This window comes from Sardina pilchardus, chromosome 5 (assembly GCF_963854185.1).
Source record: "Sardina pilchardus chromosome 5, fSarPil1.1, whole genome shotgun sequence".
NCBI lineage: Eukaryota > Metazoa > Chordata > Actinopteri > Clupeiformes > Clupeidae > Sardina > Sardina pilchardus.
This window is the reverse complement of record NC_084998.1, coordinates 16,084,398-16,109,294: the sequence shown is the minus strand read 5'-3', so window position 1 is coordinate 16,109,294 and position 24,897 is coordinate 16,084,398. Positions and strand designations below refer to the sequence as shown.

The window sequence follows — 24,897 nt, the reverse complement described above, 5'->3', positions numbered from 1 at the left end:
CACTGCCATATGAAAGCTTCCTGAAGATGTTATTGTGATGCCCAGGTAGGTGTAGCTCATGCTGTGTGGAATTATTGTGTTGTTTATTAGAAAGTTATATTTGTTTTCTTGGCATTTGGCACGTTTTTGGAAAATCATTATATTTGTTTTCTTTAGATTTACATCAAGGGCCCAAGTCCTACAGTACTGTTCAACTATGTCAAGTTGCAGCTGTAGTCCTTCTTTGGTTGCAGACAGTAGGACCAAGTCATCAGCAAAAAGCAGACACTTAACGTCTTTATCTAAGAGGGAGAGGCCGGGAGAGGGACAATTCTCCAACTGAGTTGCTAATTCATTTATATAGAGATTAAATAATGTAGGGCTTAAACTACAGCCCTGCCGTACACCTCTTTTTTGGGTGAAATATTCTGTTTGTTTATCTCCAATTTTGACAGCACACTTGGTGTTTAGGTACATAGATTTAATTAAGTCATATACTTTGCCCCCCATCCCACAATTTAGCATTTGATAATAGAGTCCCTCGTGCCAAATGGAATCAAAAGCCTTCTTAAAATCAATAAAACAGGCAAATATTTTTTTCTTTTTTGTTTGGTTTACGTGTTTGTTAATTAATCTATCTATCTACCTAACTAATGTCCCATGTTCTATGAGAGGCTATGTTAGGTCAATGTTGGGGTGCACCACTGTGGGGGAATAGTGGTGTTTTGGGGAAAAGCCTGAGGAACGGTGCCGCTGTGAAAAGGAAGTTATAACTTGCAGGTGTGCTTTGAGGTTGTGAGGCACGTTTGTGGCCACCAACGACAATCGCAATACTTCAACATTATGCTTTTCCTTGCATCACTTAACAGCAGTGAATACAACAGTCCTTCATAATGACTGTTCTTTTGTTATATAGTAGGCCTACTATCAAAAATACTCTCTCAATAACAGTATTTAACAGATTTGCAAAGACAAACGATTGAAAATACACCGGTCAGTTTTACATTTGACATAACATGATGTATTACAATGTCACACCAATGTTCCATTAACAATCAAGTAAAATGTTCTTCATAGAGTAATCATCAATATATTATTGCTCAACATTTGTTAGTTTAATAGTATATGGCAGTGAGTAGAGCTATGTTGTGTATACATTATGAATGGGAAGTACAATTCATCCTTTAACTCAAACAAATCATAAAATCTATCCAGTTTGCCTGGGTAATCAATAAAAACAGATCAGGAAGCCATAAACTTCAGTTGTCATGTTGCTGATGCGCAGCGGGAATAGTATTTTGAAAAGGTGCCAAATATGTTTTGACATTAATGGTATATGATCCGTCACTTGATATTTTTGTGTGGAAACTGAAATTTGAAACATGGTCCGCACGCAAAAAAAAACTACTGTTGATACTGTTAAAGACTGCCTTCAATACATTCGGTACATATCTGTCTTCCAGTATCACATCCTGTAACATCCTGTACCTTTAAACCCTTCTGGTCTTCATCAGAGGCTTAAGAATATAATGTTTGTTGTGTATTCTAAGTATTTCATGTGCTGTTCTCCTTTATGATTTTCTTGAAGGCTACACTGTGGCGAACATGTACACCATACAACATCTCATTGGTCAAGAAAACATCGTCATCTTGTAACCTGCTATACCTGTGAATAAGCTATTGTATTATGTCATATCTGCACTTTCACTCCCCTAAGCCTAGATTTCCAGAGAGCTTAATTTCATAGCTTTCACTCTATTCCCCTGTGGTTTTGAGCAAATACCAACAAGAGCAGTCAGGCAACTGCAAACCCTTGCCCCCATAATTGGTCAGTAAACAAAGTGAAATCAAACGTCCTTGGAGGCACACAAACACACACCCACACAGACACACACCCACCCACACACACACACACACGCACACACACACACACACACACACACACACACACACACACACACACACACACACACACACACACACACACACACACACACACACACACACACACACACACACACACACACACAAATGGATAGATGCACCTGATTACAATACCCTCTTCCCCCAATCAAGTAGACAACTAGAGAGGGTAAAAGCAGACGGCAGGCTCATTGCCCTGCTTCTGATATTCTTAGTGCTTCGTATTCAGCGTTCAACTTGTATTCAATATTCTAAATATTCGATATTCAATTAACTGTTGCAGTTCATTATGTACAGTATATGAATCATATCTGAATGTTTTTTTTTAAAACACATTTTATGTCTATCTGTGTACTGACAATAAAAACATAATAATACATTCATGCCTATAATCATAATGATAAATGTTACCAGAGAAAATAAATCATGTATGATGTGATGATATGATAAGAATTGAAATACCAGTGTTGGTGTAATGGTTTGTACGTTATTATGGAAATCCCTGCATATCATATGGGCCTCTGAATGCTTGCATTTTGTTTGTTGGTTACTTTGCTCCAGATGTGTGCTTTGAAATCGTTTTGCACCCGTTCAGACAACCAGAACATAGCAAACACATATAATAATAAAAAAAAATAGGCTTTATACAGTTGCGCTCATCCAGTTTATGAATCCATGCTAAAGTTGACTAAAAAGAGGAATACACAAAAACATATTTTGGGAATTGATCTTAATTAAAACAACAAGGAAAACTCCAACCTTTAAGGACACCAACAATAGAGGGGGCACAACCCTGTTAAATTCCCACAGAGGCAGGCAGTTTTTCAATCTTCAAAGGCCAGTTATTTCATGGATCTAGGGTACTATGCAATAAAATATCCTGATAAAGTTCCTTTGGTCTTTGGAGTCAAAATAACCCGACATCATCACATACCCTTCGCAATACTTAGAGATTGGCGTATGGTACTTTCCATAAGATCATCTCTCAATGCAAATCAAGCCAGCTATTTGGATAACTGAAATAAAACCATGGCAATCTCTATGATGAACGATATGTGATGATGTGGGGACATTTTTTTAAATATATTTTTGGGCTTTTTATGCCTTTAATCAGATAGGATAGTGGAGAGAGACAGGAAGCGAGGGGAAGGAAGTGTTGGGATGGGATCCAGAAAGGACCACGGGGCAGGAATCGAACCAATGTGGGGCCAATGTGGGGCTGTTCTACATACATACTGTACTGTATATACAGTACATACATACATTCACACACACACACACACACACACACACACACACACACACACACTATGCATACAATAATATCCTTGCAAAAAGGTTCTCCAGTCTCCAGTTTTCTCAGTTAGCCTTTTAATACAATATCAGAATGTGCCTTTGCAAGATTGGATGAATGATTGCTGATAATAGGCAATGCAGATATTGCACTAAAGATCAGACATTTCTTTCTTCAACAGTCGAGAACTCTTTTGGAATTATGTAAACACATAATGTAATCTCAAAACTGCTGCTCTGATTAAAAATAACAACGTAACTGATCTCAGCTAGTATTCTGGTTATAATGGCATGAAATGGAAATTTGTAAGTGACCCCAAACTTTTGACCGGTAGTATACTGTACATACAGTACATACATAAGCACTATTCATACTATTGCCATGTAAACCTGTCTGTCTTCGTGACATTGGAGAAACTGACAGGACAGAGGAAGCAAAATGTCCAGTAAATTAGTTGATATTGACATAGACGGACTGCTCTACGATTCAAAGGATTCAAAGACTTCAGAGATTGTCATATGCAGTTACTGCAATGAAATCACTACTTTGATGTCTGTTTTGTTGGACAAGTCCATTTAAAGCAATACGCCTCCAGTAAAACAAATAGATATGATGAAAACAGCATTGTATACAGTACAAGTGCTAGTACAAGTATATATATATATATATATATATGGTTATGGCTATGGTTATGGTTATAGTTAATTAGCAGACATATGTATGTGTGTGCATGTGAAGTATGCATTTATGGCCTAAACGCCCCCCCCTATAGGGGAGGGGTCCCGGGCCGATTGGTCAGTCTTATATACTGTACGTTGTGTCCGTGGCTGTGTCATCTCCTGTGTATCGGCAGACTCTGGAGGGCATTTGGCCCACATCCGGTGTGTATCTGTCTCAGAGCCAGTGTCTCAGCGCCCACTTTAGTCTCCGCTGTTCTTTTTTTCCCCCTGCATGTTCAGCCCGAACAGCCATCTCATGACGGCGATTTAACATGTTCAACCAACCTACAACAGTCCCTGTCAAGGGCTAATGAATGGCAACAGTACGAGAAACACCACCCAGGCTACAGGCAGTGACCGTCATGGAGACTGAATGGACAGCCATTGCACTGGTACTGTATGTCCAGACCTTAACTAGCTGACAAACACTGACCAGAACAGACCATTCAAAACCACAGTGATTTTGCTCTCGTGATTGTTGTTGTTGCTGTTGTTGTTGTTGTTGTTGTTGCCATTAGTAACAATTTTGTTTGCAACATGCTAAAAAGCATAAAAATGCATGAGTTTTCTAAAGCCTATAAAATCCAGGCTGATTAAACCGTCTGGGCAGCATTTCAAATAGATCCTCTTATGAGGCTGCAATGCAAGGAAAGTTTGGGGAGGGGCCACTCCAAATCTGTTACTGGGCCTCGAGGGTGTCGTGTAAACACGATAATGCAGGTCATGGGCAGGCCACTATCCTCCACATCACGGTTGAAAATGAGGGATAAAATCATTTACAATCATAATTTTTGTGAAGTGCCTTTAGAATGATAGAGCAGGGCAGTTGTCAAAGATTTAACCATATTACAGCTGTTTTACTGTAAATTACACTCTTTACTGTAGCTTACACAAATTGTCACTTTGCTGACATTTTCTGTGAAGTTACAGCATCTTGATGTCAGAGGCCAGTATTACATAAGTTTAAAGATTAAGGATGAGGTATCTTTGACCAGGTCTTAGAACATCAAAACAGTTACTCATCTTGCAGCTTAAAATGTTTAGAAGTCAAACAGGACTTGTGTGGTGTCCAAGTTCTCAGCAGAAAATGAGTTACGGCCTGTATACGTGGCCATGAATCAGGGGTCATTATCATGTCTTTCCAAACAAATCAAAAGCCCAACTCCACTACAGCTCAGAGTTAATGTGCGTGTCGAATTATGAGCCAATGCACTTACTTAACACATTTAATATACCCACAATATTTGGGAAATTCAGCAAATTCAGATAGAGCATTTTCTCTAGGACTTGTTCTAAAAAGCAGTATGAAGTAGTTAAATGGGTACTTGACTTTCTGTTTGACTGCTGTGTCGTTTTATCACTGATATCACTGATCAGGGGGAGCTGAAAATGCCAGGATTACAGCGGATTCTCGTTCTCTACCCTTTTTAATGTTCAAGGGCCCTCCTTGGCTTAACCACACTGAAACCATCCTCTTTAGAGAAGCACGGGTCTAGCTGGTGTTTTTGCACGTTTTGCATGTTGAAAAGATCACATGAGTGTGGTTGCAGCTACAGTACGTTGACTTTAACACTACAGCAGACATTAGCAGGTGAGTGAAATAATTATCACATGCTATCTTTCGCACATGAGGGTGAGATTTTTATCATATACACTTTTAATCCAACTTTATTCTGGTACTTTTTGTCACACTTTTGTCATTTCGGCGCATTAATCATTAATTATTAATTAATGTGAGCGTAATAGTGCTGTACTGGTATTTGTTGGCTGCTGATCTCGATCAATTAGTCTGTGATAACTTGGTGTAGACCCACTGTGTATACCATATCAGCATCCAAGTTCCAGTCTACAACAGATTTCTGTATAACATATAGCGATCAGTGCGGTTGTTGCTACAATTGATGGCTGTAATGTAAAACTGGTAAACTGCTTATATAATAGTACTGATAAAAAAAAGTTCATGGTATGTGGAGCTGTCGTTGTTCAAGTGCATGCAATACAATGGTCAGTATCCTACATCAGAAATGGGTGAAGAAGGCCTGAGTGATACATTAAGCAGAATTTTAATCACTGATCTTAAATTAATAAAAGATCTATGGCGACTTGAAAGTTTTTATTTATGTAGTATATATTAAAAAAAAGACATCAGAAATATCTTGGTGCATCATCTTCTAATCCACTGTCGTTTTGATGTCAGCACATTCATTTATCATCAATAACAGATCTCTATAGGCTATGTGTATTGATCAATAACAGAATAGCTTAACATCAATATAAATAATATAAGTCATAAGTCAAAGTTTTCGCTTCCACTCACACACGTCTAAAATTTATCATTGATTAAATTAAATGTACGATAACACATTCTTAAACAAGATGAGATAGACGTGATATTTTGTGTGAAATGAGATGAGATGCACTCATTTAACGGTTTGGCGCTCTTTAGACAGAAGAACTACATCATGTTTTGTACACAGAGAAGCCAAGTTCTTTTAGCACTTTCTTTCCTCTGCTCCTCTGTCTTTGTCTTTCTGCACTCTTGCAGTCTCTCTCTCGCACACACACACACACACACACAACACACACACAATCTCCTAATCATTCCCTCCATCTATCACTATCTATCTACATTTACAGTGTATATCTACTTGTCTCTCTATCTATGTCTCCTTTCTCTATGAACTTTTGTGTCTCAGTGCAGGACGTGATCAGTCATGTATTATAAACTGAGTGCAGGGATGCCCATTGGTCTCTGGATTAAGCCCGCCTGGTAGAGAAAGGGATTTGGGTAATGGTATCTTTGCCCTTCAGCGCTGGTATTATATGCTCTGCCAAGAGTATTCACACCACTCAAACCTGGCTAAAGCTCTTGTTGAGGTGACTTGATGCAGACATATTCCCCGCTAATTTGAAGTCAATCACATTATCCTGTTATGCGAATCTGATGTTGTGCGTGTGTAATAGCCTGTTTCCTTTAAATGCTGCTGTTCTTTTCCTAACTGCATCTTTCAACTTCACTTGACAGGATTATTTGATGTTTGTGCATCTTTATGGAAGTGAATGGCATTGTGAGACTATTTAAGTATACAATAGCTGTCACTTTCACCTGCTCCAAATGTAATAGCTGGCTTGTTGCATTTACAGCAAAAACAGATTCAAGCCGGGAGCTTGCATTTGAATGGGTTGTTGTCATGTTCTTGCCAAAGAGTAGTTCTCAAACAAGAGGGAAAAGCACTTGTTCATGCAGTGGCTCATTAAAAGTGAAAATGTGCATTAAGCTGTACCCTCTGATTAAAGTTACAAGTTGACTCGTAAACAGTAATTGCCAGTAATTGTTATAGCAAGATGCTTTTCTTTTGTTTTGCTTTTTCAAATTACACTTTTCATAGGAATAGTGTTAAGGGAGAAACAAAGTTATGTGGTTTGGGGAGAGATGCAAAATGATGCACATTTCATGCTGGGGTAGCTTAATGCTTTCACGAATAAAAAAAAAGACAAGGAAATGGGACTTCCTTATCATAAAATGTATTTAACTCAAAATCAAATCATGATTTTGAAAAGTGAGCAACCTGTGTAATAAATAGCCCATATATTAAGGGAACAGTTAAGACAGACGTTGTCGTTGGTCAAGGGACCACTGGGCACTCCCATCATGTCAACTAGTGAATTAGCATGTGTTATGTACTCTCAAAGGGAAAACTGAAACAATCTGTGAAGTAATCTTCTACAACATGGCATTTTAGCTTTCCCCGAATCTCTTAACGGTGCATGCTAATTCCCTGCCAAAACTATCAGTGGATTCCTTCTTTCTAATCTCCCATAATGCCTTATTCGATTATTGTCAATGCCCTCCATCCCTGCTCTTCCGTCCCTTAAAACACTTTAGTTTTTCAACAGAGCGAGTCGGATGGAGCGCAATCACAGTGTGCAAATCGACCAGGACTTACGCAAAAGCTCGGCTGCGCACTATATGCGCTCTGATCCCTCTGATATCTGTGTTTGAATTATGGAATATGCAAATAACAACAGTTGACCGTGGCTTCTTGTGTTTAGATTGTGCTCAAGGCATGGCTTTCTTTTTTACTTGCCTTTTCCTGTCCTGGTAAGTACAAGATCCTGTTTTGCGGTTTCTTTCAGTATAGTTTGCGTTGATTTTGATAGCTGATAAGTTATATTTATCACAACTTTCCGACTTCGTGTGACGAAATCGACTCTTGTGTTTTGTTAATTTACAGTGTTGGGCATGTATGGGCACAACAACCGGATACCAACATCTATTTGGAAAATATCACGCGAATTTTGGATAGATTACTAGAGGGATATGACAACAGGCTGCGACCCGGATTTGGAGGTAGGCGACTTCAAACAATATGTTTCAAGCAGATCCTGTAAACGATAACCATATGTTGGAGTGAAAGTGCTAAGTACCATTTCCTATGCGTAGTGAAGTTACTTTTACACACCCAATACAGGACAAGGACACTAATGTCTCACACACTGTCATTGTGTTGATGGAAAACAGCACTTTTTAAAATGTGATTCAGTCAGCTTAACACTTGCTCATTATTTCCAAGCAATTAGTCAGAAAGTAATTTAATAGTAAATGTCTAGTTTTAGCCCCTAGACACTAACCTTTATGCAATTAACTCCAAGGTTCAAGTTGATTTGTATGTCTATTGGGATTGTCTGGTTACTGGTTAGAGATGCTGCTCAACATGCTTGAACTGAAACTGTGACTTGCAGTAAGACTAGAAACATTCATAGATACGCTTCATATAAATACTGCTACTGTTTTGTGGTTGTTCTTTGTTGAAAAGTTTGTGTTTCTAAGATTTATCATCACAGCAATATCTTTATAGGTCCTGTGACTGAAGTCAAAACAGACATCTTTGTCACCAGCTTCGGTCCTGTGTCAGATGTTGAAATGGTATGTAGGGGGGATGGCTGCCTGTGGCATTCACCAACTGTCCCGCCACCATGCAATATTGCTATAGAGACTCAATGTATACCCGCTCAGTCTAATGGCTCATGCTATCTTTGACAAGATTGCGGACTTTAATTGCTCGATACTCTCGGTTGTTGTGTGTGTCGGTTCTAGTGCGTCTGCAGCCCTGGAATGCTAGAATGAGCTTCGTGGGTTCATTATTCTGGCATTTGGGCAGGATGTCATTAGAACAGCTTAGAGATTTTAATCTGGTTGACAATCCCTGTCAGTGAGGGTCCAGGCTGAGCATGTTATTTCCTTTACACACTATACTGTTTTTCACAGCATCTAAAGCTACCTCAGACACCATGTGATATATTGTGGCAATCTGATAGGCAGTATAGATAAGACTCTCTTAGTCCGTTAAACCATGCCATGGCCAATGCTTTCCGGATTTGAAAATGAAACATTTATGATTATACTTCTGATCATTACTGTAATCTAAATGCATGGAGTTGTCCCTCTAAAGCTCTGGATGGGACACACATGATGAAGATCAAGATCAAACCAAACCCCATTTTTGTTTGAATGTAACCGTTTACCCCCCTTTAAGCCAGAATTAAAATGGTTTTATGAATCATGTTTCATGGAAACAAAACCCATCACCAACAAGTGCGTGTGTGTGCATCTAGGAGTACACAATGGATGTGTTTTTCCGACAAACATGGATAGACGAGAGGCTCAAATTCGACGGCCCCATTGAGATCCTGCGGCTCAACAACCTCATGGTCAGTAAAATCTGGACGCCGGACACATTCTTCCGGAATGGCAAGAGGTCCATATCCCACAACATGACCACTCCCAACAAGCTGTTCCGCATCATGCAGAACGGAACTATCCTCTACACCATGAGGTACACTCTGCTTCACTGCTCTCCAAGTCACGCAACAGAAAAACGACAGAGAAAAAATGACAAAGCCTGCACAGCAAATGCCCATGTGTAGTATCTTTAAAACAGTGTTTATGTCATATAATCCAGTATTACGCATTGTGGAAGGGCTTACTTTCATGTTGTTGGCTGATAGTGTTACTGTAACAATTACACTAGTGGTACTGTATCTATCTAGTAATCCGATTACTTTTCAGATTAACTATCAATGCAGAATGCCCAATGAGACTCATAAACTTCCCAATGGACGGACACTCTTGCCCACTGAAGTTTGGCAGTTGTAAGTCATAGCGGGCTTTTGATGTTACAAATGAATCAGCTGAGTAATGCGGTGATATTAATAATTAAGATGTCTTTGTCTCCATAACAGACGCCTATCCTATCAGTGAAATAGTATACACATGGAAGAAGGGCCCGCTGTTTTCAGTAGAAGTACCACAGGAGTCTTCCAGTCTGCTGCAGTACGACCTCATAGGACAGACTGTTTCCAGCGAACGGTTAAAATCCAATACAGGCAAGCACCAGAGCTCCTGAAATTAGCACAAGAAATACACAAAGACTGCTTTTACATGTTGGAAACATATGCATATCTTAAATGTATACATTTAAATGTATAGACAATGAATAACAACAGTGTGCAAGTGGTACACAAGTGGTATTTTCAGACCATAATGTTGTTTTTCTGATTTGATGTAAAAGCATATTAGCTTCTGGTGTAGTGAGTGTGGGACATGTGCATGATGGATTAGTTATACAGTATGCTCACTCATACTGTATCTTTGACTCTTACATAATACACATGCATTTGCAATGCATAGTCACTGATGTTTCCTCTGAGAGAATCTTGCATCAATCAATGCATCAGCTGTTTTGTTTATGCTGTTTGTTTGTTTGTTTGTTTGTTTTCTTGTTTTCTTGTTTGCTGAACAGGTGAATATGTGGTTATGACAGTCCACTTCCACTTGCAACGGAAGATGGGCTTTTTCCTGATCCAGACCTATATCCCGTGCATAATGACAGTCATCCTTGCCCAGGTGTCCTTCTGGATAAATAAAGAGTCAGTACCTGCCCGCACTGTCTTTGGTAAGTCGTCATCAGGATGTTTTCTTTCTAATCTCTTCTAAATAACTGTTCGAAATTCACACATTAGCATACTGAATAAGAGTTTTGGTATATGTATAGTAATCTATATATAATAATCTCTTATGCTTCCTCTCTGTGTATATATATACAGTACATACTCAGAGAAAACAAGAGATTACTGTAGTCCTTCTCCTTTTTATCTCCTTTTGTGCTGAGCCCTGTTGTATGCTTCAGATAAGATAAGAATGTTTGCCTCTCGCCTTCATTGTCATAGCCACAGAGCCAGAGCTAGTGCCAGTGCCACTGCCATACTTTCACACCGTAATTCATTGTCACCTGCTGATGGTGATGGTTAAAAGCTGGCTGACTAATGAGGACGTGTCGCCCATTACTGGTCCATGGCCTGCGTGGTGTGGGCGTTAAAATGACTAGTCACCCTGCTTTGATCCCAATGCTGCTCATATCAGAACAGGGGAGAACATTTATATGGGCCTGATTAGACAGCTTTGGGGAATACTCAATTCTGATTGGTCAATTTAGCCCCTTAAGTGGCTAATTACGCCTGAGGAACAACGGCGGGTTGGTGTAATTCACTGTTTTATGGAGGGTTTCGTACCAATGGGTAGATATCCTGTTGCAAATTATCAATGTCTTTGTTAAGTGGCTACGTAATCAGGATGATATGTATCATGTAATGGCGGTGATTACGGCAAAACAAGCCTCTTGAGTTGGTACACACCCCCTTTATGCTCTGTGTCTCATTGTGGGAGGTTGTGAGTGATTGTCTCACTATTGTACCTGTTTGTGCTTTAAGTACTTATGGGTTTAATTTGACTACAGTAATTCAGTGCAGCCCCTTACCTTCTAGTTTTTATCCAAGAAGCTGGAAGCTCAAAAGCCTCATTGACATTCATTTGATGTGCTTTAAATGTGCACTACTAGTCCTTTTTTTGGAGTGCTTGAAAGAAGCACGGCGTCTTTTGTAGATTATTTCCGTCTTCTCCATAGAGTTATGTCAGCATTTCTACAAACTAGCGCCGTTGTGGGAGATACTGATCTTTGAACAGGAGATAGAAGATGTGCTCCTGTAGATCAGCATGTGTGCACAAAATGGATTAACCTTTTGGGTTCTCGCCACTGTTTCTTTCTGTTTGAAAAAAAAAAAGAAAACAAACGGCGGCAAGATAAGCAAACTTTGATGACGACATGTTCGCTTCAAATATTTATACTTACTCCAGAGGGAAGAGCGTTTTCTTCATCCTCTTTAAGTATGTGTTGTTTGCACAGACATATACTGTAGAGATGCATGCCATGGCCCCACACGGGGACAATATTTGAACTTTTTCAGTGTGCTGTGATGGTAGAACTAGCATCTGTGTGATGATGTAGAGCAAGGATGATGAAGAAAAGCAAAAGGGAGATGTAAAGAAGCACAAAGAGAGAGAGTGAAGATGCTCGATGTGGTTATATGAGGAAGAGGGCTATCTGTAAAGTGGATGTCAGTGGTTGTGTTGTATACAGAGGCACAGGCAGGGCTGTTGACTGGCTGGCTGGCTGGCTGGCTGGCTTGGCTGGGCTTGGCTGGTTCCGCTGGCTGGTTGGATGACTGACTGACTGCCTCTCTTAAGAGCTCAAAAGTCCCCGAGCGCCGTGCTGAGAGTGTGCACCGAGCAAGCTTCATTTGACTCAGGCTTTTTACATGGAGGAGTATACAAATGCCTGAAGGGCTTTTTATTCATCTCTCTCCCTCTCCCTTTCTTTCTCTCTCTCTCTCCCTTCATCTCTCTCCCTCTCTCCCTCCCTCCCTCCCTCCCTCACTTGTATTTCCTGTTGATTTTAACCCTCATGCTTTCCCTCTGCCTGTGTGGCAGGTCTCATGAAAACAATTCTCTTTGACCATCTGTATCTGGACAGGGTGATGCTGTAAGCACAGTTCGTTGTGGTTCTTTGAAATAAATGAAATATCATTCCACAGGCCCTAATTTAACCGCCGGACAAAGGGCAAAGTCTGTCAACAAGCAAGATCTAAAGCTCATGTGTGGCCTGTGGGGGCATAGAGCAGATTCATCAGTGTTCACGGCGAATGTTTTGCTCATGGTGATCAGTGAGCAAATTGATTTTGCCTAGTTATTACATTAGATTTGGTTAGACAAAACACCAGCTCGTAGCTACTGGCTCTCCGAGCGGAGTTAGTTAGTGTGAAGACTGCTTCTAAATCAATCTGGGAACTGAATAAGTCTAATAAACAGACCAGACTGTGTCCGTAGGGAAAGTATAATCATTTCTGGGCTGATACCATAACGCTTACAACCCCGCTAATAGATGGCTTACTGGTTATGATTATGGTTATGGTATTTAGCAGACCCTTTTGTCCAAAGCGACATACAAATAATAACAATACAATAGTTACATTTAACTATTGTAAAACAATGTACAAGTTGGTAATGCTACATCAAGGAGAATAGTGATAATAAGCAACAATGTCAACTCAATCAATACCTTAATGGAAATAGCAAAATGCTATAATATACAAACCATAATGCATAGGAAATGCTTAATGAGCTAAGTGCACATAGAAGGGATACAGTAGGAAACACTGATCAAAAGGGAGAGTGGTATACTGGATGTCAACAAAGGCATAATGGACTCCACTAGCACAGGATTCCCCATGGGTTGAGCCCAATGCCAATCAGATTTATGCTAATGGTCCATTATGCAATGGGCATGCTTCATGGCCACTCCATTTTGATAGCAGTGAAGGGTCAATGTGTCCATGCATATCAGTAATGGATCACCTTCCACCATGAATGTTTGATGAAATGAAAATAAATAAATATCAGGAGCAGAACTTCTCAATGGGAATGCCTCGTGTGCATGAAGAGTATTTGTAGATTTGCACAACAATGGACTAGATTTGGGAGAGTATCGAGGCAGCTTTATAGATACAGATGTTTATTTTGTTCTAAATCCTTATAATCCTGAACCACATGGCTGGCCTTGACATTGTTGATGGTTTGAAACTGAACTGTTGTTTAATTTCGGTGCTGATGTGTTTGAAAAGCCAAGTCTATAATTTGTGTCAGTGGGCATTAGGCCAATGCAATAAACTCACACTATGTCTGTTTTGAGACGCTGTTGCCAAAAAGAGCAGAGTTGTGAAATGTGATACCTTGGGGATTTCATTCTTAAATCTCAATCAGAAGGCTGAAATAGAAGAGGCCTTTTGGTGGAATCCCATTTTGTTCTGTCATCTGTAAGGCAGAAAAATACTGAAAACCTTCACCAAATGCTTCCCTTTCTGATCTCCTCACAAACAGACGCATTGTTTGGCCTCCACACCAGTGATCTGGCCCAAGCGTAACTATTTATCATTCAGCGTTTTGTCCCATGGGCCCTTGCCTTTACTTCCCCTCATTGTGACAAGCATAACCTCTGGCTGGGATTGTCCAATTATTTGCAGTTTGTCTTGAATTGGTCTTGAATTGGTCCTTGGAATGTGGATTCATGGATTCAAACAGTCTAAATGATCTGTGCATAGTTGTAGACCAACGAGACTGTAGTGTGTATTACCTCGAATCCTCCACCTATCATGGCGCACCAGGTGACCAATATCGGGCCAGCTGGGTTGGAGGACATTGTTAGGTGTAGGGTATTATGTGATGTGTCCTGCAATGCTCCAAATGATGATTTGGGTCTTCTCGTTTTGGTTCTCTTTCTCTCTCTCTCTCTCTCTCTCTCTCTCTCTCTCTCTCTCTCACACACACACACACACACACACACACACACACACACACTCATTCCTTTCTTTTGGTTTTGTTTGATGTGTGATTATTTGATACTTTCTGGGTTTATTAGGTTTATTTAACTACCTATTTGGTTTTACCTTGCATTTAGTTTAGTTTAATAGAGGTTATATGTAGGCTTATGATTTACAGGTAGATTTCTGTTGTTCGTTCATCCACCATTCACATACTGTATCTCTCCTCGTGTGCCATGTCAGATAGACAGTGTATTCAACATAACCAGTGCAGTGGCTGTGCTGATGGTGACAGGGTTAAACGGATATGGACGTCTATTTCCACAAATCACATAATTGCACTGCATCTAAAACCTTAATTTCAAAGATGTGTTTGCTGCACCTCTAAAACGATTTGGTAAGCATTTACTGCAAATGTTTAACTGCTGGTCACACCCCTGGAAGTCATTGGACAGGAAGTTTGGAAATGGATGTCAGTGGGATCCTTTCCAAACCGACCCGAGGAGCAAATTCAGATTTGCTCACAGGTTCCACTAGGTTCACCCAGGCCAGTGTCATGCCACTGGTGTGTCACTAGCTGATAGACTACTTGGTAATATTGGTCAAGTTTCTCACAATATTTACCACTGATTCACTGTTCTGCCAAAGTGTTTCTCTTCCCCGGGATGCATGCTTTTGAGCTGCATGCCCTACACATTATGTCAGACATGCTGTATATAAAATCACCCTATAGCTTTCCAGCCTTTAACATTGCTGTTGGTGTCTCTTGGGGTGCAGAAAGACAGGAGCAGAGCTGAGACCTTGGCACAGCACATGGGCTGCAGTGAATTTAATGGTGGCCTTTCACTCGGACAGTGAAAGCTATCAGGGATCTGGGACACAAGGGCACTTCATGGTGGAACTGAATAATAGTTGGCACTAAAGCGAAGCTTTTCTGCTGTGTTAACTTGACTGCGCCAAATGTCAAACAGAATAAGAGATAGAGCCTGATGTGGCATACCGATACGAGAAAAAAATTTACACAGCAAAGACAAAGAGCTCCACAAGGTCTTATTTTTCCACAAAGTTTTATTTTTCTGTATATTGGGATCACCTCAAATAACACCATCCTGCTGATAAGTCTGTTACTTCCTTCATAATGTACAATACATATCTATCCTTTTGTAAGCGTACCGTATTGCTTTCAGGTCAGCATCCCAGAATGCATTTGTTTGTGGTACAACTCTTGATTTGGTTCCACAGATGACTAGATTTCGCTTGGACTCAGCCCAAACTTCCTGCGCTAGTTCTATTATTGTCCCATGGCTCAGAGTCCTCTTACCAGATCTGTGCTTCCACAGGCTGGCCCAAACCCTTCTGCAGTCATCTCGGCTTTGCCAGGGCAACATGTACAGTATGATCGCATTCTGCTCTCAAAAGTCCACCAGACCAGGCGTTTGTGTGTTGTAACCGACGGGGGAGACATGAAGAAGCAGAAAAATGGCGAACTCATCCTCATTGGTGTTTTGTCATCATTTAAACCCTGAATCAAAACAAAATGGCCGATTATTCAATCATGTCCCTCTGTGTTATTCATTTACATTACCCATTGGTTTCATTTATTTCTGTTGAAAGGTGACTGTTAACACAAGTGACTTTGCTTTTTTGTGATAATGTCTAAGCTTTAACCAACTTGGTTGTGACATTCTGTCAAACCGATCAGAAATGTTGAATTTAGGACTATAACATCATTTGACCCTTTACACATGAGCCTGAATTGTATTACACCTAGTAGGACTTTATTCAGGAATGTATGGATCTGCAGGGGCTGCAGAAAAATGTGTAAATCTATACAGTAAATCGTATTAATGAGCTCATCTGACTGTATCTCTCAACTAATAAATGCAATGAGTTTTCATGTTTTTTTAAAGGTAAAATTGACAAAATCAGACTCAATATATCTGCTAAATTACTCATTCAACACCCGGAACTTCCAGCTACAAATAGAGGGAAACTTAACTTGATGTCAGAGTTCAATTTGATAGACTACGAAACACTTGAAAAAACAGTACAGATTCTCAGCTCCTCCACGTGTGTCTTAGACACCCTGCCTACAAATTTCTTCAAAACTGTTTTTCACCTTATAGCCTCAGATGTCCTTCACATTGTAAATACATCACTGCTGTCTGGCACTTTTCCTAAATCACTAAAAACAGCTGTTGTAAAGCCACTGCTCAAGAAGAATAACCTGGATGCCTCCATTTTAAACAATTACAGGCCCATATCCAATCTACCTTTTATTGGCAAAATTATTGAAAAAGTAGTCTTTAATCAACTAACCACCTTCCTAACATCAAATGGGTATTTTGATTACTTTCAGTCTGGTTTTCGGGCAAATCACAGCACTGAAACAGCTCTCATTAAGGTTTTCAATGACATACGTCTCAACACAGATTCTGGTAAAACATCAGTCCTAGTGCTACTGGACCTTAGCGCAGCATTTGACACTGTTGATCACAATATTTTACTACACAGACTAGAACACTGGGTTGGATTTACAGGCATAGTTCTAAACTGGCTCAAATCATATCTACAAGAATATGAAGGGTCAAAGTAACAATAATTAAATATAAAGTAAATTACAAAGTAAAATGTCATGTAAGTCATATCACCAAGTATCAAATTTAAATATATCAACGATTATTAAATGTAATCTAATTTAAAGTTTAAATCAATGTCATTTGAATTTTGAATTACATTAAACTTTAAATCAATTGAATAAGAAGTTGAATTAATTTGAAGTCATACATTACATTTACATTTCCCTGTTGTTCTCATTTTGAATGAGACTTAAAATTTCAGCCTCATGCAATTCCGTGCGCCACCATTTAATTCGAACGCCTTTACTTCAAACTTTGGACTTTGGTACTTCAAGGTTGTACTGTTACCTGTCAATCATGCTATGTCCCCCGCCCCCCGCCCATCCACTGAATCTGAGTTGATTTATCAGGTCTTTAGGAAGACTCACTCACTCCGGGCGAAATTATCACCACGTTGTACACTGTACACAGAGGTGGGAGTAACAAAAAAAAACAAATCAATGGCGGTGGCTCCGGAGGTCGTAACTGGAAATATTAAATGTGAATAAAGGTTTCTTGACCACTTTTAATGGCTTATTTTGATACGGTTTATTGTTTATATGCTAAACAAATGTTCAGGACACACTATCATTGAAGGTTAGCTTGTTAGCTAGTTAGCTTGTTGACCCATTATAACCAATTGAAAACACATAGCAAGCTAGGCGACTAGATAGTTAGCACGCTGATATGAACTGTGGTGTTTCTGTAAATTATGAATTGTTGTCAACATGAAAACACTCAAACGGAATTTTGTGTGTATGCCACTTGAACATACTTGGGCTAAATAAACCCCTGAATGTAATCTGAAGCACTGGACTGTCTAGCTAACTAAACACTAAGCTAACCACTAACCACTAAGCTAACCTGTTGACCACTGAGCCGAAACGCTAGGTGTGTGGCAACTGGACAACACCCCCTGGGTGAAATTTTAGCAGGCGTATTTCGCGCAAAGACAGTAGAAGATCTCGCATGGTGACATGCTCTGTGGAAACCCAGCGTCAGACGAAGGACGAAGGCTCTAGTGATGGTGATGAAGTGGGGGAAACTATTACTAAAGAACTGATAAATCGACTCAGATTCAGTGGATGGGCGGGGGGCGGGGGACATAGCATGATTGACAGGTAACAGTACAACCTTGAAGTAACAAAGTCCAAAGTCTGAAGTAAAGGCGTTCGAATTAAATGGTGGCGCACGGAATTGCATGAGGCTGAAATTTTAAGTCTTATTCAAAATGAGAACAACAGGCAAATGTAAATGTGATATATGACTTCAAATTAATTCAACTTCTTATTCAATTGATTTAAAGTTTAATGTAATTCAAAATTCAAATGACATTGATTTAAACTTTAAATTAGATTACATTTAATAATCGTTGATATATTTAAATTTGATACTTGGTGATATGACTTACATGACATTTTACTTTGTAATTTACTTTATATTTAATTATTGTTACTTTGACCCTTCATACAAGAAAGGAGCTTCTTTGTTGCCATCGGCAACTGTACCTCAACACCAACATCCCTGACCTGTGGTGTTCCCCAGGGGTCGATCTTGGGGCCACTATTATTCAACCTCTATATGCTCCCACTTGGACAAATCATCCAAAATAATTTGATTTCATATCATAGCTATGCAGATGACACACAAATTTACTTAGCTCTGTCACCAAAAGACTATGGTCCCCTTGAATCTCTATGTCAGTGTATAGAACAAATCAACACTTGGATGGCTCAAAATTTTCTTCAGCTGAACAAAGAAAAAACTGAAGCAATTATATTTGGGAAAAAGGAGGAAAGGATTAAGGTTGCCACTCTCCTTGAAACAAAAGGATTGAAAGCAAAGGATACTGTTAAAAATATCGGTGTATTAATCGACAGTGATCTAAATTTCAACAGTCACATGAAAATGATAACTAAATCAGCTTTTTATCACCTCAAAAATATTGCCAAACTGAGAGGGCTAATGTCAAAACATGACTTAGAAAAACTCATTCATGCATTTATCTCTAGCAGGGTTGATTACTGCAATGGGCTTTTCACAGGCCTTCCTGAAAAGACTATCAAACAGCTTCAGATGATTCAAAATGCAGCAGCTAGGGTTCTCACAAAAACAAAAAGAACTGAGCACATTACTCCAATTCTTAAATCTCTGCACTGGCTTCCAGTATGTCACAGAGTTGACTTTAAAACACTACTAATTGTTTATAAATCAGTAAATGGAGCAGGACCTAAATACCTATCAGACATGTTTCAGCAGTACACACCTTCTCGTCCTCTGAGGTCTCAGGAGAAAAACCTCTTAGTAAAGCCTGCTGTTAGAACTAAACATGGCGAAGCAGCTTTTAGCTGCTATGCGGCTCAGCTTTGGAACCAACTTTCTGATGACATTAAAAAGGCCCCAACTGCAGCCTGTTTTAAATCTAGACTTAAGACCAAATTGTTCTCAGATGCTTTCTGCTAACTGTCTCTTAATTACTCCATCTGGAGTCTTTTATGTTAATTATTCCTTATTGATTTGATCTTGATTTATGCTTTGTTTTTATTTTCTATTATGATCTTTTTATTATTATTATTATTATTATTATTTTTATTACTATTACTCTTTGCCCATCTATGCTTTTATCTGCTATAATTACTGTTTGGTTTTTGTTTATGTAAAGCACATTGAATGACCTCTGTGTATGAAATGTGCTATATAAATAAACTTGACTTGACTTGACTTGACTTGTATGAAGCTAGGGTTTCCTTGAATTTGATGTTCAAGCTATCAATCTCTCCTTGAGTGTTAGCTTAGCTGGCTTTGATTTATCGGCCCTCGACTGAAGGAGACTCATCTTGGGCCACATGAAATGCCTGAATAGTCGGTCATCATTTATCCCCGAGCTATTTCCATGCATGCGAGTCCATGTATGTTCAGAGCTAAATGGCCTATTGAACGGCACTGACACGAGACGTTGGGTGGCTCTCTCAAAGTCCCATTACAGCGCAAGTGTCCCCCGCGCACCCCCCCCCCCCCCCCCCCCCCCCCCCCCCCCCACACACACACACACTCATCCCCCATGCCGCTCTGATCCTTTCTTTCCCAATGATAATGGACTTCAGCCCTCAAGGCACCGTTAGACCACAGGACCAACTGTAGGAGAATAATACACAGTCCCTTTTTTCTTTTTTTTATCTCTTTCCCTCTTGTTCTGTCTTTCTATCCCCATCCTTCTTTCTCCTTTCCTCTCTCTCTCTCTCTCACACACACACACACACACACACACACATATCTCGGGCACTCTTTGCCTCTCTCTCTCCTCTCTTCTCCTCTCTCTTCAATCTCTCCATCCCTCTCTTTACCTTTCTCTCTCTATGTCTTTCTCGAAGACTAAAAACCCGTGCCTTTTGTTTTGTGTCGACCAGGCATCACCACGGTGCTCACCATGACGACGCTGAGCATCAGCGCCCGGCACTCCCTGCCCAAGGTGTCCTACGCCACCGCCATGGACTGGTTCATCGCCGTCTGCTTCGCCTTCGTCTTCTCGGCGCTCATCGAGTTTGCGGCGGTCAACTACTTCTCCACGCTGCAGGCCAACCGGGAGATGCGCAAGGCCGCGGCGCTGAGGGCGGCCGCCCAGGAGGCCATGAGTGGAGCCACTACCGACGGTCAAGTGCTCTCGGTAAGCTTTAACGTTGTTCTGAGGTGACCTCCAGTCCAGACACCCATTACTGCCCGTTATTCTAACAAGACCCTGGACCCCCCCCCCCCCCATCCACCATCTCCCACTAATCCTGGTTGAGCTAACATGACCTCAGACCAGTGATCTTGGTTGGCCTGTCCCTCTAGCGTGACCCTCCCTCCCTATAATCTGGTTCAGCAGAACCTCCATCCCCCACTCTCTGTTCTCTGTCTCTTCTGTTGCTCTCTCTCTCTTTTTTATCTCTCTCTCTTTTTCTTATCTTCTTTCCACTTTTTGCACTCCTGCTCTCTCTGTCTCTTTCTCTCAGTCCTACTCCCTCACTCTGTCCTTTTTCTAACTCTCACTTTTTCCTGCGTTCTACTCCAGTTACGTATCTCTCTATTTCACCCCATTTCTGTGCCCTGCCTCTCTCATTCCTTCTCTTTCTCTATATCTCTCTCTCTTTCTCTCTCTCTTTCTCTCTCTCTCCTCTATCTGTCTGCCTCCCATCTTCTCTTCCCTATTCCCTCTTTGCCACATCTCTCTCTTCTCACTCTCTCATACCTCCCTCCCTCCTTCTTTCGTCCTCTCCCCTCCTGTCTTCCCCCCTCTCTCTCTCTCCCTCTCTCTCTCTCCCTCTCTCTCTCTCTCTCTCTTCCATCCCTCCTCCGTGGCCCTGTTCCCTCTCTTCCTCCTCTCCTGACTCTCTTGATAGCGCGCGGCCCAGACATGAAGAGACAGCCAGTGGTTTCCCGAGTGCCGCTGCCGCAGCACAGATTATGTAAGGGGATAGATTAAGCAAATATCCCGGCAAATCATCGCGGGCTCACAAGGAGCTTTCGTGCTTGCAAGAGATGACAGGCCACTGGCTGCAGCTCTAGTGGCTCTTACAGTGATGAAGTAATAGGCGAAAAAAAGAGAAAGAGAAAAGAAAGAGAGGGAAAAAAAGAGAGAAAACTGAAGCAGGGAGATCTCCCCCTAAGGAACAAGGCGAGTGAAAGACACGTGAAGGAGAGAGGAGCCCTCTTCCTTGAAACGGAATAATCGTCTTGTGGGTGTGGTTGTCTTTTTTTTTGAATGGCAATGTAATGATGAGCTAACATGTCAACGTGAAGAGCCATGCTAATTTTAGGCCTGAGTAAATGTTGCGTAAGACCAAGGCACTTGCAGCACTTCTTTAAGGTTGCATTATGTCTGATTTTAATTCAACTAAGCACAATAAACACAACCTTTTAAGATGAAAAATCATGGTATTCCCATAGCACCCAAACAAATTGAAGTAAGGCTTGAAGTGTGACTCATGTTCTACAAACAAAACAAGAGAACAAAACAAAAATGTGCGTTTTTTTGCATCAATAGCCTTAAAAATTTCAATAGTGAACAAATGATTTCAGATAAACACGGTGACCTATGGAGTAACGGCAGGCCCAGTGCTCTCGCTGTTCAGATTAGGCAGGCACATATGAAAGTGTGCCATCAGCCCTGGGCTCGTGCCCGTGTGTGCCAGCGCCTGTCGTCCTTGTAAAAATAGCTCCGGTTTAAGCGCGGGCCGAGCCACATGCTCACTCCATGTTGCCCCAGCATGAGGGGGGAGGCCTGGGCAGCCACAGCTGCCTCTCCTGGAGCTGAACGACTCCTCCGTGGACCAAAGTCGGAGGGGGGAGGGATGCTGGCCAGGCCTGGACCCAGCAGGACCATCAGCCCAGGCACCCCACCATCTTACTACTCACATGCCCGTCATTCACACATGCTGTATTATGTCACTTTGCGTATTTACACATTTAAATGTTTTTTTTGTTCGTGTATCAGTTAAAAATGGCGGAAAACCGTATGCAATGGCAGAAAAGTATGGAAAAGATATGACCTACCATATTAGAAGTGTATCATCACAAATGAATAATCTACTTTTGACTTTTTTCTGTTACTGTTTGACTTTTTTAGTATGCCAGTACTATGAGCATGGCTATGATCCTATCGCAGTCACTGATGCTAGCAAACCACTATCAAAGTGATTTCTACCTCACTGCTTTGTAATGAGGTAGTAATAATTACGATATGACTGTAACTGTGCTGTAACTAGCTCCAACTGAAACCTGTCTGTCCTCTTTGTTTGTTTGTTGTGTCCATCTCAGCCTCACCTGGACCCTGCCGGCGTCCTGAAGAAGCGGCTGAACTCGTCGGGCCGCCTGGAGCCTCCGGGGCCCAAGTTCGGCCCGCAGATGGCCAACTACCTGCCACAGGGCTCGGCCACGCCCGACAACAACGTGTTCGGCAGCACCAGCATCATCGACAAGTACTCGCGCATCCTCTTCCCCCTCTCGTTCGGCGCCTTCAACCTCGTCTACTGGATCGTTTATCTCACCAAAGACACCATGGAGTCTAGGTAAGTGGATTAGGGAAGATGTCGGAGGGTTATACCACAACAGGGCCTTAATCTCGCTAACCTGATTCTGACGCTAGAGAAAGCTGAATGTCCTCGGGTTGCACCCATGCGGTGGGTCTTATCATGACCTGTAAGCTGACCATACTTACTGTGTTCATGAATATGCTATGTTATGCAGAGTTGAATAGAAATGATGTCAGTCTGTCATATCATATTATATGATTACAGTAAAGGCTGGTTTTTCCACTGGATAATCAGTGTTTAAAATTTCAATTTCAATTTCAATTTCAATTTAATTTCACGTATAGAGCGCCAAAACATTACACATGTCTCATGGCGCTTTACAGAGTGTTAAACATTCAAAGAGAGCCCATGAGTAACAGGGGCAAGGAAAAACTCCCTAGAATTGGAGATACTGTACATAAAAATCTAGGTGGATCTCTTCAAATTAGGTCTTTTTTTCTTAATGGTTCCCAAATGAGCTTTTTATTATAGGAAGGAAGGGTTTGACAACAGTAGGGTCAGCCAATTGTCAACCACAAATTTTGCCTTTTAATATGGCAAATGGCATACGTTTTATAATTAATTCCCCAACCTATCCCATCATTTGTGTCACAGCCTCCAGAAAGAAATGAACCCATCAAATTTAGTGTAAGAAAGACCCAATGGGGCACCTCCTTGTCCCTGTAAAATGATCAAAATGTGCTATAACAACTGGTGCCAATGTGTGATATTCAGACCACATGGGGGATAATCATGGCTTCTCTGCAGGCTACTGTATGCTTACTGTGTGCATGACTATTGCATCTCATGCATGTAAATATTGTATCATGCAATCATACGATCAAAGTCTTATCCCCACAAAACCGCTAAGACGGTGATGATTTAGTACGGTGTCTTTTCTTCTGTCAAAGGTTAGTGAGCAAGGTTTTTTTTGTGTTTTTTTTGGTCTTCCCAAGAGAGCTTATTATTAAACTGAGCAATCACTTGGCACCGGTGCCCAGTTACTGTAATGGCCGACCACAAAATCTTTCCATTTACTGATAAATGCCGTAAATTCCGCCGTGTAATTCCCCCTCGATGCGGCATAAAGTTTGTGTCCCACCCTTCAGAGAGACACGGAGCCATCAGATTTAGGGCCGTAAAGGGACCCAGAGGAGCCCTGCTGGGGCGATCTGTAAAAGGAGAGAAATGTGCCATAACGACTCTCGCCGTCGCGCGATATTAGAGCCGCGGGGGTTCGACGATGTCCTGCCAGCGCGGACGGCGGACGAATCACCGTCTCGACACCGCAGGCATTACACGGTGTTGCGCCTCCCGTAACCGACACACAGCGCCGCGCAGCCGAACCGTCGAAAAAAGCACCGGGTCCAGTCCCAGCCAAAAACACTCCTCTCTGTTGGCCTTCAGTAGAGGAATATGCCTCAGACTCTTATGAGGCCATGAATTATGTATAAGGAGACCGTGCAAAGTCTTTTTTCCCCCCCTCTCTCCTAATTAACAGTTCTATGTGGCTATGGTGAGAGCCACCCAAGTTGAGAGGTAGCTGGAGGAACGCATTGTGCCGTATGTATTTTTAATTACAAGGCTGCTGCCTCCAGGTC

The 24,897-nt window shown here is 41.1% G+C and overlaps 1 protein-coding gene across 1 annotated transcript in view; it reads left to right on the top strand.

The window, feature by feature from the left end:
* The first annotated feature begins 7,851 nt into the window (after positions 1–7,851).
* gabra6b (gamma-aminobutyric acid type A receptor subunit alpha6b) overlaps positions 7,852–24,897 on the top strand; it is a 23,685-nt gene continuing 6,639 nt past the window's right edge. Inside the window, exons 1-9 of the mRNA XM_062536639.1 lie at positions 7,852–8,017; positions 8,151–8,266; positions 8,775–8,842; positions 9,532–9,752; positions 9,986–10,068; positions 10,159–10,302; positions 10,719–10,871; positions 20,654–20,910; positions 23,043–23,293. Coding sequence (XP_062392623.1) covers positions 7,929–8,017; positions 8,151–8,266; positions 8,775–8,842; positions 9,532–9,752; positions 9,986–10,068; positions 10,159–10,302; positions 10,719–10,871; positions 20,654–20,910; positions 23,043–23,293 — 1,382 coding nt within the window. The 5' untranslated portion in view covers positions 7,852–7,928. The remainder of the gene's footprint in view (positions 8,018–8,150; positions 8,267–8,774; positions 8,843–9,531; positions 9,753–9,985; positions 10,069–10,158; positions 10,303–10,718; positions 10,872–20,653; positions 20,911–23,042; positions 23,294–24,897) is intronic.